Here is a 16,008-nt window from a genome sequence, read left to right as displayed (position 1 = left end):
ATGACAGTTTTACTTCTTCTTTGTCAATTTGGATGCCTTTTATTTCTTCTTCTTGTCTGATTGCTGTGGCTACAACACCAGTACTACATTAAGTAAGAGAGGTAAAACTGGACATTGTTGTCTTGTTCCCAATCTTAAGGGAAACACTTGTAGTTTTTGCCTATTGAGTAAGTTGTTGGCTGTGGGGTTGTTATATATGGCTTTTATTATGTTGACATATGTTCCCTATTGCCTGGTTGCTCAGACTTTTTATCAAAAATTGTTGATGGATTTTATCAAATACTTTTTCTGTATCTATTGATATGATCATGTGATTTTTATCCTTCATTATGTTTATGTGGCGTATCACATTTACTGATTTGTGGATATTGTGCCAACCTAGTATCCCTAGACTAAATCCTACTTGATCATGGTGTATGATCTTTTTAGTGGATCTGGTTTTCTAATATTTTGTTGAGGATTTTAGCATCTAATTTCATCAGGAATACTGGCCTATAATTTTGTTTGTTTGTAGTGCTTCTTTTGGTTTACATTACAGATAATGGTGGCCTCATAAAATGAGCTTGGGAATCTTCCCTACTCTTGAATTTTCTGGAATAGTTTGAGAAAGGTAAGTGTTAGGTCTTTGAATGTTTGGTAAAATTCACCTGTGAACCCATTCAGTCCAGGACGTTTATTTGTTGCAAGTTTTTTGATTACTGTTTCAATTTCACTAGCTGTAATATGTCTATTCAGATTCTCTGATTCTTCGTGATTTAGTTTTGGAAGATTATACGTTTCTAAGAATTTAATCATTTTATCCAGGTTGTCCAGCACAGATCATCAGATTTCTATGAAACCACAAAAGACCCTGAATAGCCAAAACAATCCTGAGAAAAAATGAAGCTGGAGGCATCACACTGTCTTGACTTCAAATTATATTGCAAAGTGATGACAACCACAGCAGCATGGTGTTCACAGAAAAACAGACACACAGACCAATGGAACCAAATTGTTAGCCCAGAAGTAAACCGACGTTTATGGGCAAATCATTTTAGACAAAGGAGCCAAAAACATACAATGGAGAAAAGAAAGCCTCTTTAGCAAATGGTGCTATGAAAATTGGAAAGCCACGTGCAAAAGAATGAAACTAGATTACAGATTGTCCCCATGTCCAAAAATTAAATCTAAATGGATCAAAGACTGATATATAAGACGTGAAACATTATATTACATAGAGGAAAACATAGGTACTAAGTTTGTGGACCCTGTCCTTAGAGAGGATTTTATGAATGACTCCAAATGCAAGGGAAGTAAAGACAAAAATAAATGAGTGGGACTACATCAAACCAAAAGTCTCCTACACAGTGAAAGAAACTCCTGACAAACAAAAGGCAACCAACCAAATAGGAGATAATATTTGCAAACAATAGCTCTGGTAAGGGATAATCTCCAAAACGTATAAAGAATCCACAGAACTCAACACCAAACAAATAAACAGTAAAATTAAAAATGGGCAGAGGACCTGAACAGACATTTCTCCCAAGAAGAGATAAAAGTGGCCAAGAGATACATGAAATGATTAGCAAACTATGGCTCAGTGCTAAATCTAGGCCGGACTCTGGGCTAAAAAATTGTTTTTAATATTTACATACTTGTAAAAACAAAAATAAACAAGTAAAAAAGAACATGTGACCTTATGTGCCCTGCAAAGTCCAAAATATTTACTATCTGGTCCTATGGAAAAAAAGTGCCAACTCTTGATTTAGAAAATCAAATCAGATATTTGACAAGTATCAGACTGAGAGTATTAAAAAAGCTCAAGTCTCCTAAGTCTGATAAGTTAAATAGCATTAAATTTTACCCGAGATGATTGTAGGTTTACAAAGTAAAACCTCAAATTAAAACTACCGGTATTTGTAACTTCAAAATAATGACTTGTCAATTCAAAATTAGAAATGACTTATTTAAAATCACTGGCACATGAAAACTGGCTTCAGACTCACTGATATACAGAACAGAGTGAAGGTTGCCAGAGGGGAGGGGGTTGGATGCTGGGTAAAAAGGTAAAGGGATTACGTACAAATTGGCAGTTACAAAATAGTCTTGGGGGATGTAAAGTACAGCTTTGGAAATACAGTCTATAATGTTGTAATAACTGTGTTTGGTGCCAGGTAGGCACTGGAAATATCTGGGGGAACACTTTGTAAAATACGATTGTCTAACAATTATGCTACACACCTGAAATACAAAATAAAATTGAATGTATACTGTAAAAAAAAATTGCCTTCCTCCAAAATATAACAGGTTCTAGAATAGAATTCTATCATACAGAGATTTACAAATAACAAGATTGAAGTTCAGCCACCAACCTAGACCAGGCCCTCACTATCTGTTTGGTAAAGTAGTGGAAAGAGGACAGGATTCGGAGTTTGACCTACATACAAATTCTAGCTGCATTACTTACTAGTGGTATGGCTTTGGACAAATGATTAGATTTGGTATTAATCTCCACATATGTAATATTACCTGTCTCACAGGGACAAGCACAGAAAAAGGGCTCACATCATTAACTATCATCATCATCATTACCATCATCATCATCATCATCATCATCAACCTCCCAGCCAATGGCCACCACTCTAATCCCATCTGATTCCAACCAACTCTAATTACCATTGTCAAAGCAAAATAATAATTCTGTTGTCAGTCAGATTACTGCCCTGCAAGTAAATACATTGCCCTGGCTTTCCTAGCACACTATTTAAACCCCCTTCCCTTTGGTCACCACCATACTGTTGTCCGTGTCTATGAGTTTCAGTTTTATATCCCACATATGGGTGGAATCATATGGTTCTTACTTTGTTTCTGAGTGACTCATTTTGCTTAGCATAACATTCTCCAGGTCCATCCATACTGTCGCAAATGGCAGTATTACGTCTTTTCTTACGACTGAGTACTACTCTATTGTATATATGTACCACATCTTCTCTATCCAATCATCTGTCGAGGGTTATTTTCATTGTTTCCGTGCCTTGGTAACCGTGAATAATGTTGCAATGAACATAGGGGTGCATATCTCTTTGCAAATATACTTTTTCAAACTTGGGGGGTAGTTAACCAGAAGAGGGGTTGCTGGGTCACTTGGCAATCAATTCTTAATTTTTGGAGGAACCTCCAGACTGTCTTCCATAGTGGCTGCACCGGTTTACACTCCCATCAGCAGTTTGTGATGGTTCCCATCTCTCCACAGCCTCCCTGACACTTGTTAGCTTTTGTCTCAACAGGTGTGAGGTGTGACCTAGCAATCCCTCTTCTGTGAATCTACCCCACTCCCCTCAATATTTTTCCTAACATATTAATGATTATTTTTTATTTTTCAATTACAGCCGACATTCAATATTATATCAGTTGCACGTGTATAGTACAGTGGTTAGACATTTATATAACTTACAAAATGGTCCCCATGATATTTCTAGTACCTACCTGGAACCATACACAATCATTAAAATATTAGTCACTATATTCCCTAAGCTGTACTGTACATCACCGTGACTACTTGGTAGCTAGCAATCTGTACTTCTTAATCTCTTTGCCTACTCTAAAAATTTTAAAACACACATGTATAATGGAATACTACTCAGCCATAAAAAGATAAAATCTTGTTATTTGTGACAGCATAGGTAACTCTTGAGAGTATTATCCTAAGTAAAATAAGCCAGACAAAAAGAGTAAGAACAGTTACAAACTCTTTCACTCATACGCAGGATATAAATCACAAAGCAACAGATGAACGAAGAAAACAAATATAAAAATGAGAAAACAAACTGATAGACACAGACAACGGAATGGTGGTTCCTAGAGGGCAGGAGGTTCGGGATGGACAAAGAGAAAAAAGGGCGTCAAATACACAGTGACGGAAGGAGTCTAGGTGGCGAGCACACAATAAAGATGTCACAATACAAAGCTGTACATGTGAAATTGATATAGTGTTATTAACCAGTGTTACTTATTAAATTCCGTAAAAGAAAATTCTAGTGTAATCTGATAAGACAATAAAAAAGCCAGCAGAAGAGATCAGTGAGGAACACCCTTGTTCCTTAAGGGTGATTGTGTATCAGTGTTCTGCCATCCTATCTGTTCAACAAGCTCTTGTATGTCAAGCTGTATGTGAGTTTTTTGCAGAGTTAACTAGCAGCCTTCAGGAAGCATCTCTACCTTACTCTTTGCATTGAACTCTGGGGCTTCGAAGGTAACACAGACCATGCTTTGGGTACCTCAGCTCACAGATGCTTCCTCAAGCCTAAGTCCCATGATCTGGACTCAGATCACTCAATTTCGGACGCAGGTCTACTGCACAGTACTGTGTGGGCAAGTTACTCAAGCTTTGTAAAAGCTCCGTTTCCGTACGTGTGAGATGTTGATAATCATGGAACCTGCTCACAGGGCCACTGTGAAACGTAAATGAGAAACTTCACATAAAATGTTTAACAAAATGCTCAGCTCAGTAAACATTCAATAACATAATAGCTGTGATTAGTCTTACTATTTTTTCTGTATGCTAGTTCCTGGTACATTTCCCCTTATGTGCAAATACGCTTCAGTCTCCTTCTTCCCCCAGTTTAATTGAGACATAACGGACATACAGTATCTTGACTTTTTTAAACGAAAAATTTACTACCCCTTCCTAAGATTTTTTTCTTTTCTTTCACCACATTACTTCTGTAAAGACTAATGTACACCATTCTTTCAGAAGGAGGTAATATTAGTGGAGAGATCATGGATTTTGGAGACAAGTATATGTGTGTTGGAACCTGCTTGTTTCACTTATGATGTAAAGCAATGACGTAAAGCAAGGCTATTTTCTAAGCCTAAGTTTTTCCATATGTAAAATGAGGACACTATCCATTTCTTAGGGTCACCAAGAGCATTAAACTGAAGATACGTAAAGCAGCTGCCCGAAGTAGGTGATAAATCAATGCCAGTTTTCCACCCCTAATTGTTTTCTGAACCCCGTACAATCTAGGCTGTCCGTGTACCATTTCACTTCGATCTGTTCATCTCACTGCAGCTCCTGTTAGCATTATAAGTTGAGACAATTTCCTTACATTTTGTAAACCTTCATTTTTCATTTGTAGACTGATCATATACCAGAACATGAAGTTGTCTTGAGAATTAAGTAAAATAATGGATGGGAAGAACTTGAACATAGTGTCTGGCTTTGTGGTAAGCACATGACAAATGGTTGCTGATAGTGACTTATTAGTGGCCAAATCAAAGGAGTGTTCAACTCTCTCCTTTTCTAAGCTTCAGTGACAAGATAGTGTTCTGGTTTGCTCCTGAGGCAAGCCTCTTACCTTGCTGCAAATGACAGTTGTTTGCGTTACATGTTGCATCTTCACTGTTTAATTTAATGTCTTTTATCCTCATTGTCTGGTAGTTATTTATGTGGAACTTATTGAGTACCTGATACAAGTCATACTTGTGTTATGTACTAAGGATGGAAACAATGTTATAATTAGTGTCCTCAAGTAGCTTATAGTCTAGAATGGTTGAACAGACAAGGAAATCATCTATGACTTGTAACGTGGTAAGTTGTATGGTAAGAGTATGTCCAGGGTCTTCTTGGAGCACAAAGTAAAGTTATTTAAATTAGATTGAAGAGGTTCAGGACACTATGTTGTTTTTTTTTATTGTATGTATCAATTTCATAGCGGGGGGGGGGGAGATAGACAGACAGACAGACACTGACTTGTTGTTCCACTTATGTATGCATTCACTGCTTACTTCTTGTATGTGCCCTGATCAGGGAACCGAACCTGCAACCTTGTTGCATTTGAGGACGATGCTCTAACCAACTGAGCTACCTGGCCAGGACCTAGGGTACTACGTTGAAAAAGGCATGTTGTGGTTAGTATATGTATAGGCAAGACAACTTTATCTGTTAAATGAACTGTGAACAGGAACTCTGTAGATGAGAAAGGAAAATAGCACTTCAGGGCCAGAGAAAGTGAGGGGGAGAGGGCCTGGAGTATAGATGTTATGAGTGTTTCTCAGAAACAGGACATGGAATTGTAAAGCCGGGGCAGGGTGTTGTAGACACAGGAGTCTGATGTGACACCAGATGGCAGATAATGAAGTGCTAATAACAGTTTTTATACAGGGGAGGGGCATAATCAGATGTGTGTATTAAGTACCAGCGTGGCACTGCACGGGAAAATAGACTGTTTGAGATTCAAGCTGCAGACAGTGACTCCAGTTAAAAAGGTGTCGTTATAAGCCAGGTAAATTGTTACAGCAGGAATTGCAGAAATGGAGTGAGAATGGCGAATCAAGGCGGATACGGAGGCGATTTAAAACCTGAATGAACGGAATTACTCATATTTGTATCTCCTGAAAGCAGTGTATGTAACAACTAAAATCCCGCGTTACATATAGATATTTCATGACTACTGTTATTGAAATCTACTTAGGCAAGTGCAGCTAGCAGCCAGCGTAGTCGCTTCCAGTATGCAAACTGCTCAGGAGTCACTCAAAACCAAAAGGCTTGTTATTCCATCGCAGATGAATGACAGAATGCAAACCCCGCGACCTGCACAGACATTGTGAGACGTGTCTATCTTGGTGTATTTCAACGGAAATAAAGTTTGAACGAAGTCCTTCAAAGGGTCATGAGGCCGGGCCCTGCACACCCAGGCAGATGCTCAGCACACTCTCCTCTTGCAGTTCAGCACCCAGACGCCCGCTGCCGCTGGTCGCCCACTCTGCAGTGTGTCGCTGTGCAAACAGCCAGTCGTGGGCAATGCAAGACAGACTACACTCCCAGGCTGAGAAAACTCGCCACGGGAGCGGCGGGTGTGCTCAGGTTTCCAACACTCAGGATCCCCTGGCCCTGCTAGCTCGGTTGCAAGCTCACACCCACCCCGCCGACTGCTGTGGGTGCCTTTCCGGCAGCTCTGGGGCTCCCTTCCATAGATACTACAATGCTATCCGCCCCCTGGAAAAGTAAGCAAGCTTTTTCCCACCAACTTACCCTTACGGCCGCCATGTCTGTGACCCTCTCCGCCAAAGTTTTCGTACGGAGAGCACAGGCGGACAAAAGAGTCCGGCGTAGCTCCGCTCGCTGCAGCTCCGCCTGGTTACGCCCCCTGTTTGCCGGTTCCCGCCCTTCCTCCGCCCTCCCACGGCTTCCCCGGGAAGCTGCTACAATGTGCATCAGCTGGCTTTTAGAGGAAGGGCTCATCCTTCTGCTTGGCTGTCTCGATTCCCTATAAAGCCTTTGAAAATATTCCCCATAGTCCAGGTGAAAGTTACTTTGGTCGGTGCAGAATATTTCATTGTTTTCGTTGTGTCAGGCACATGCGATTGGGCTAAAGATTTCACACTAAAGTCCGACCGCCTTAATAAATAACTAGATCGTCACAAAGCAAACGTTACTTCTGAGATAAACGGACAAGGTCACGCATTCTAAAACTATGTAACTAACCACCTACTATATGCTAAGCACCTGTCAAAGTTACAGAACGAAACATACTACCTACACCAATGGATCGTATGTTTCCAAGAGGAAAACAGACACAAATAAATGTTACAAAGTACTAGATACTATGAAGGAAAAACAACGTGGGTTTACACAGGTTAAGAAAAGTCTTTCTAGTAAGCTAACATTTCCGAAAAGTCCAGAAGGAACTTAGGGAACAGGGTTCCAAGCAGAAGGAAGAGCAGTGACATTACATTTGATTCTGAATGACAAATCAAAGAATGGTTTTCAGCAAAAAATGTGGCATGACCTACGCTAGACTTTATAAGGATCATCTCGGTACTGCAAGGAAAATATATTGTGCATAGATGCAATATTCCTAACATAAGCAACATCCACACTACGCCTCCAGTGAATGATTCTAAGGAAAGATGCTCATAATCTGCCCACCGACATATCCAACATCAACTCACTTACTCATTCAACAAATATTTAACTACAAACTATATATATATATATATATATATATATATATAGTTTGTATATCAGGCATCATTGACACAGCCAGCATATTTGACAGCTGAAGCAGATAATTTCCATTATATTTTATTGTTTACACTATTACAGTTATCCCTACTTGTTTCCCCATTGCACACCTCCATCCAGCACCCGCAGACAAGTCCTACACTAGTCATTTTTTAACAGCCTCCTCCTCTATATGACATAATTATTTTAAGAAATAATGGTGAAGTTAAACAATTAATGAAGGCCACAAAAGAAACAGAGTGATCTTTTATTTTATGGATCTCTCTCTCCCTCCTATCATGCCAGCATAAAAATAAAATAGAAAATAAATAGTACAGTAAAAAAAGTAATATGCAATGTCCTAACATAAAAAAAAACCAAATTTTGATGTGTTCTACTTTTATTAATGTATTTTTAAAGGAGGAAGAACTCACACCTACATATTGGTCTAATGTGATAATGAATAATACTAGTACAGTTTCTGAGGTGAGCTTTAACATTTGGATATTTGTCAATGACTTCATAAAAATGTAATATTTTTACAGATTTCATAGATGATCTAGGTAACTTTGTGAAGCTTTGCTCATAGTTAATAGCAGAATACTCTTCATCAATTTTAGCATTACTAAATTTTATTTCATATTAAAACAGATATACAAATATGAAAGATCTTAACATTGTGAATAAGTTTGGAAGAGAATCACAAAAATCTGATTTCATAAGTTTCATGAATTACAGTACCTTCCATGTCTGTTTGTCCAGGATTAAATCTGCAGGCATTCACATTTTTCACACTTCAAAATTTCAACTAAAATATCTTTCTTAAAAAGATTTTATTGATTTATTTTTAGAGAGAGGGGAAGGGAAGGAGAGAGGGAAAGAAACAGCAACGTGTGATTGCCTCTCAAGCACCCCCTACTGGGGGTCTGGCCTGCAACGCAAGCATGTACGTTGACCAGGAATCAAACCAGCGATCCTTAAATTCACAGGTCGGCACTCAATCCACTGATCCACACCCTCCAGGGCGATACTAAAATATCTCCACCAGAAAACTTATCATAGATTTCTATAATAGTTGAAAAAACTTCACAAGTTTTTCTTTTTGTGTGTGAAAATGTCTGAATGAAAGGAAACTTTGACATCATTTTATCCATTTCTTTAGAACAGGAGTTCACTGTTTAGTGCAAATTATCAAGGTATTGAGAAACTGCCTTTTGGTTTCTTCTGAAAAGGTCAGACCAGCATTTTCTGTTGTTTCTCTTGCTTTGGGTTTTTTCCCCACATATGAATATTCTGTGTACGTAGGTATTCATTCCCTTACATTGTATTGTTGTTGCTAAGGAAATGTCTTTTCCCACAATTTTGTGACCCAATCTTCAATGAACAATTTAACACTCAGTTTTTTACTTTGCATCACTCAAGATTAATTTGGGCTGGTAGCGCATATTTTTAAGTCTGATTAATAGCCTTGTCTAAAGTTTCACACCAGAGAAATTCAAACTTAGTAAAACATGTCATGTATAAACTGAAAGTTGTATTTTCATAACAAGAAATTACACCTGGAATTTTGCACTGTTTTAGTGTTTGACATTTTAAACACAAATAGAAACATGAAGCAGTCACACAGATGGCAGAATTTAGAGTAACCCAGGTTCTGTTTCTGTCTTTGAGACTCATTGTGCTGTCATTATTCATTTCTAATCTACTTTTTAAGTGCAGTGACACCACAGGGAATGGAGAGAAACTGCACCAAAACTGAGATGCAATCAATTTGTTAACTCTGCAAACTTATTCTCTAAAGAAATATGTGCAGTTCAGTTAACATGTTTTGGGGGACCAACTGTATAAGCATGAAATCTTCAAAATAACTTTCAGGAAGCAAACAAGATTTGTTAAAGAATAAGTTACCAAAACGTACTAGTTTGAAAGATTAAATGTGTATTATGAAAACTCAAGAATACCACAAAATTTGTTTAGAGCTTAGATAAATAAAAAGATACATGCACCCTTATGTTCATTGCAGCATTATTTACAATAGCCAGGGTATGAAAGCAACTGAGGTGTCCATCAATAAATGAATGTGTAACTGGAAAAGACACCAGCGTTCGGGCTGCCTGTCACTACCAAATCCAATAAGCAATGACAGTGATTGAATCTTTTATGGGCGCTTTATTCAGATGGGCTGCGATCTACCCTAACAAACCATCTTGCTCTCTCTTTCCCAGCCAGATCTTTTATAAGGGGGCTGGGGGAGGGCAAACAAGGTGTCAGCGAAAGCCTTTGAAATTCAACAGTTGCCTCCAAGGGGGAAGGGTAGTCGCTTGCTTCTTCCTGGTACAGATGTCTCCAGGAGGTCAGCTGCTTATTCTCAGGCGCCAGGATGGGCCGTATCTGTAGTTGCTGAAACAAAAACTTAACGAACACATTACTTGCTAGATTTAGGACTATTTACCTTAAGCTAAATTTTCCCAAGTCTTAAGCCCCTATCAAATGGATAAATAAAAGGTGACACACAAACTGTATTCTTCATTATAGGAAACATAATATTCCTATATTGTTACATAACAGACCCAGGAGGGATGATATACTATTATCTAATGGACCCACCCTTGGGCTTCAGGCCGCTGCCCCTGCCCATGGTACTAGGTTTGCCTTCCCTGCCGCCGTGAAAAGACGTCTCTCAATGCCAGAGATTGGTGAAAAGGAAGGGGATTATTTATTTAAAGAGTTATACGAACTTAGGAGTAATGACTTAACGTCTTCATTGAGATCCCAAAGTCCTTTAGAATAGCCACAAACACACAGTCCTTCCTTCCCCCTCTGCCCAGTCCAGGCTACGGTATCTCAGGAAAAGAAGTACAAGTCTGTGGTTCTTCTATGCCCAAGCTGCGTGGTTCAAAAATACACTGCATGGCTGCAGCGCCTGGGTTTAAATCCCAGCACCAATCTTCCTCTGCCATACCATTTCCAGCTCCTCCCACTATTGGCCACAGCTGCCAGCATTCCCATAGTTTTCCAGCTTTCCGGGGGTGCCATAGTAACTCTGGGCAGGTGTGGCCCTGTGGTGTGGAGCCAATCATCCCCACACGCTTATGTGGGCTCTGTAACCAGAGGGAGTTGCCTCCCACTTATGTCATGGGTTGAAGTCACTCCCATCTCCCTTGGCTCAAAGCAAGGCCACAGCTGTTTAACAGATCTGTGAAACCAGTTAAAGGTTATAGATGTGTTAAATGACCGTTCTAGAGGTTAGCTGCAAAACTGTTGCTATTCAAAACAACTCTCAATGGCCCTGCTCCATGCATCCCATTCTCCAGCTCAGACTTGTGGGAGTGAGGACATCCTGTATATGTGTATTTTTCTAATATTTCCTGGACACCAAGTTCTAGACCCCATTACAAATCCTTATTTGGGGCTCCCCTTTGGCTACACCCTGTTACAATATTACTCAGCAATAAAAAAAAGAATAAAATCTTGCCATTTGAGACAACTTATGCCAAGTGAGATAAGCAGTGAAAGACAAATACCAAATGGTTTTACTCATATGGGGAATATAAAAACAAAACAAACACATGAGTAAAACAAAACAAAAACAGACTCACAGAAACAGATTAAACTGATGGTTGCCAGATGGGAGAAAGGGGTAGTATTGGTAGAAAAGGTAAAGGGACATATAATCCATGACATTGTGATAAGTTTGCATGGTGACAGATGATTACTAGATTTTGTGTGATCACATTTTAAAATATATAAACATCGAATTACTATATTGTACACGTGAAACTAATATAATGTACACCAAATATACTCTAATTAAAAAAAATGTTATAGCTGGGCATCCACGCACGATAGAATCCTGGCACGTAATAGAAGTTTGTGTTTCTCAGAAACCCCAAGGTTGTTTAATAAGGTTTTATTAATTTTACACACAACTAGGTTGAACAATCAACTACTCAATATTTAAAGTAGTATCATCAAATTTGCCTGACATTTTTTTAAAGGATGGGATTATTTTGTGTGGGGTATGGTTTACATTTTAGAGCAATCAAGTAGTTAACTCTTTTAATCTGCCTTACATTAAAGGTATCTGAATTAAGGGTGCTTGTAACACTATGAAAAGTGTTTCTCTTTTTTTAATTTTATTTTAATCATTGTTCAAGTACAGTTTTCTGTCTTTTACTCCCATGCCAATGTTGCGCGTGGGTCACCGGCCAGCAGTGACCATGGAACGCTGTGGATGGCTCGACAATAAACACTCGAGAAATAACAACATGCACAGAGACAAACTAGTTTCTGTGGGGAAGTAGGGATGAAATGGCCACCCCCCCTAGTGGGGAGCGCGCTGATTTACCGTCCATACCTGCTTTTATTAGGCTCATTTTGCATAATAATTCAGGTAAAGTATAGTACTCATTAGGGGGAAGTAAGGAACCATAGAAAACAAAGAACTCTGCCGGTCTATTGAGTTGGGGTCAAAGAGCTGTAAGACTGAGGAACAAACTAACTTCCTCCTAAGACCCTTCTCATTCAACTGAGAGCATTCTAAACAAAGAAGGTTTCACAGTAATTTACATATTCTTTCTTAGGCCTGATCACCCGGGGAAATCCGCACTTCTCAGTACCGAGCTGCAACACCCTGTCATTGTTTCAGGCTTAGGTGGAGCAAGGGAACTAGGTAACCAAGAGATAAGGAGATTTTCTTCCAGACGCTGAGAACTCAGACTTTGTCAAAGCCGAGGAGCGAGGGTCCATCACCCCCTTTTGCTGCAGCCCCCCCAAGTCCTTCTTTTGGGGGGCCTCCCAAAGTGATCGTGCCTGTCTTAGGTCATTCCCCCCATGGGGAATCTTACCCGTCTTTGGCTAACTGACCAAGCTTTTTGGGGTTCAGTTATGAATAAAGCAGCAGAAGCAGCATTCCTGCCAGAGAGATAAGCTTTTGTCTCCTTGCTGGCTCACGGTTCCAAGGGCGTTCCCTTAGCCTTAGCTAGGCGGGGGTTTCAGCCTCTGATACCAGTCAGGGCGGTTCCCAACATCCCAACCCACCCCCAGCCCTCCCCACCTCCCTCCCATTTCCACCCTCCCCTAGTTTTTGAAAAGTGTTTCTAAAAGAAACAAAAAAGAAAACTCAATATTTGAATGCAGATGACACTATTTATTGGAATCTAAATTTACTAATGAAGTTCATAAAGCAAAACACAGATTTCAATTTAGGAAGAAATATATTCCTTTCACTATTGTGCCAAATATATATCTACTAAGCAAGTTAACGTGTTAGAAATAATTAACATTTTTGCAGTGCACCTTACACATCATTGCAATGTATTTGAAAATATATGCATAATGAGGATAATACAGTTAACCACCAATTAATTTTAGCAGACACAAAATATTAACAAGACAATGTGGCAGAAATATGATAGGAACAATGGCACCAATTACAATCAGTATCACAATTTACTTGAGGAGATAGAAGAGAAAAAAACATAAATCAGCTCATATAACGTAGTGTACAAGTCTCACCATGGTATAAATACAAAACTGAAAATATTTAGGAGAAACAATATTATCCAGGAGTTGAAATTTGGTCTTAAATATATAAGAGGGGAAGGTAATTAATTTCTATTTCTGTAGCACCAAACCTTTCCAGTGTTGTAGTTTATAAAGTTTCTAATCAAGCTTGCATTTGTATAAAGGGTTAACTATCTGAGAAAAGAAAAACTGAACTTTTGATGAGATTTTGCATATAAATTAAGGACATGAAACACATGAAACCAACCAAGATTTTCAATGAATAAGTCTGCAGATGAGACATACTTTTTATTTTTATTCATAGTTGATTAGGATACAAAAGTCAACATTTGAAATATCTCTTCCCCTGCTTGCCAACATAGCAGACCAAAATTAAGAAACACAAGTTTATATTATGAATGCAGATGAAGTGATATAAGAAGTTAAATAATTTGGGGGCAGTTATTCTCTCATAAAATATAAAATAATGCTTTTTAAAGGTGTTAAGAAAAATACATTGTGTTGTCAATACAGTCAATGATTAAACAAAGGACTAATAAAAGTGTATACATTTCTCTCCAAATCTGGTTTCTCTGTGACTCACACATGTGTGTGCATGCACACACACTCACAGAGAAAAATCCAAAAATTGAAAATGTCCGCATCATGGCACTACTCTTGGACACATGAGCATAGAATAAAAGCAGCAGGTGTAGCACTGAGCATGTGCGGAAGTAATTTTGGTTTTGTCTGCTTTTGAAAACAACCGTAATGAATGTTTGGTGAATTTTGCTACAGAAATAAGATTAATTTAGTAACTAAGCTTTTAAATTGTCATAACCCCTCCATAATATTCTTTATTAGAATGTTACCTTAGTAATGTTGTAAGCTTTGCAAGCTTAGGATAATCTCATAGACTCTGCACCAGCAATTCTAGGTACTAGTGCTGTGGTCATTCAACCCCTGAATAAATAAATACATCACATCAATTACACCACACTTTATTTAAAGAGGCAATATAGGTCAAGACGCACATCACGTATACATTAAAATGCCCCTTTGAATGGTACAGGGTTTATACATATTACAGTAGATACTTCATAAATGAGACAGAATTCAACAATGGCCAGCAATTAATGGCAATACACATTTTTAACTGTAATAAAGCATAAGCGTCAAATGGTAAGTGTTTCACACTACCAATGTGCTTTCCTTTGCTTTGAAAACAAAACCAAGTCTGATGCTCCATTTTCAGAAGGTGGAAGTTTTTAATCCATGATGAATATTTAAAGCATAAAAGCTTTGCATCAGCTCTCGCTGATTTTCTTGGAGCAGTTGAGGGCTGTTATCTTTTTCCCCAAGTACAGACAGATTTGTTCTCTAATCACTGGTGACAAATGTAGCAAAGGAGAAATAAGGAATTTCTTGAACATACTGGACATAGTCACAACAAACTGAAACACTTCGTTTGAGAACTTCATGAGTTTAAAGGTTTGAGAAGGTGTAATGTGTAGAGGTGTTATTACCAAATTTTTTACAATAATAGGTGTTTCCAAATCAACAACACGTTTAATTAGTTTTTCTTCTTCATAAACTTTTAAATGCCTCCAAGTACTACACATGTATTAGCAATAACTCTTATTACATAGTACTTAAATGTTAGGTTTAAAGAAAAAGCTTTAGCCATTATAATTCTACAACTTTAAAATTATCCAATTTATGTGTATTTTATTTTTGAATGACTAGATAAACTTCTGAAGAAATTATGAAAGTTTGTGAATATCTTTAAGATTGTTAGGCTTTTGGAATAAATCAATAATAATAACTACTGATATTTCTAACACTGTTTAGTATTGTATTACCTATAGTTTTGCATGTCACTGCATTTTTAAAATGAATTTCTGAAGATAACTTTTTGTTTTATTCTAATATATGTATAAGAATAGGAAATTTGGTTTCTAGATAGATATTGGTTGCATAAAATAATAACATTTATTAGAGGTGAGTCAGCTTAAAAAATAAACTTTTTAAAATATTACTTTTTAATAGCAAAAATACGCTCTAGCTAAATCCATAAAGTGTATATTTTATCTTTTTTCATTGATGTATTTTACAATATAAATTAAGAAATTGGTGATATATTTTGGTTCATTTACTCAAAGAGTCTAAAATGAGTACTTCTTTAGGTGAGAGGTATTGTATAATAGCATATAAAAAATGGAAAAATCTGCAAATCTTTTAAAAGTTATTTAAATTTTTTTTCAAAATAAAGCAAAACAGGTCTTCAAATCACATTTACATGTTTTTTAATAATCTTTGAAAGGCTGGCATAACCCAGTCGATTATCTTTATTAAGTTTCTTTGGGGGCTAAATGGTAATCACTCTCCCATATTTTGATATTATGAATGTTATAATTTTGGATATTTTGATACATTCTTGAAAGATACAACTTTGGAATTTGCTTTTAATAATTAATAAACATGAAATAGATAGCCTTACTTTATTCTCGGTCCTCACA

The 16,008-nt window shown here is 37.7% G+C and overlaps 1 protein-coding gene across 1 annotated transcript in view; it reads right to left on the bottom strand.

The window, feature by feature from the left end:
- APOOL (apolipoprotein O like) overlaps positions 1 to 7,107 on the bottom strand; it is a 38,695-nt gene extending 31,588 nt beyond the window's left edge. Inside the window, exon 1 of the mRNA XM_045847453.1 lies at positions 7,013 to 7,107. Within this exon, the coding sequence (XP_045703409.1) occupies positions 7,013 to 7,027 (15 nt within the window). The 5' untranslated portion in view covers positions 7,028 to 7,107. The remainder of the gene's footprint in view (positions 1 to 7,012) is intronic.
- Positions 7,108 to 16,008: the final 8,901 nt, after the last annotated feature.

The sequence above is a fragment of the Phyllostomus hastatus genome, unplaced genomic scaffold, assembly GCF_019186645.2.
Source record: "Phyllostomus hastatus isolate PE091 unplaced genomic scaffold, TTU_PhHast_1.1 phas_contig_551, whole genome shotgun sequence".
Taxonomy (NCBI): domain Eukaryota; kingdom Metazoa; phylum Chordata; class Mammalia; order Chiroptera; family Phyllostomidae; genus Phyllostomus; species Phyllostomus hastatus.
Note: the sequence above shows the minus strand (reverse complement) of the source record. Positions and strands in the feature narration are given on the sequence as shown.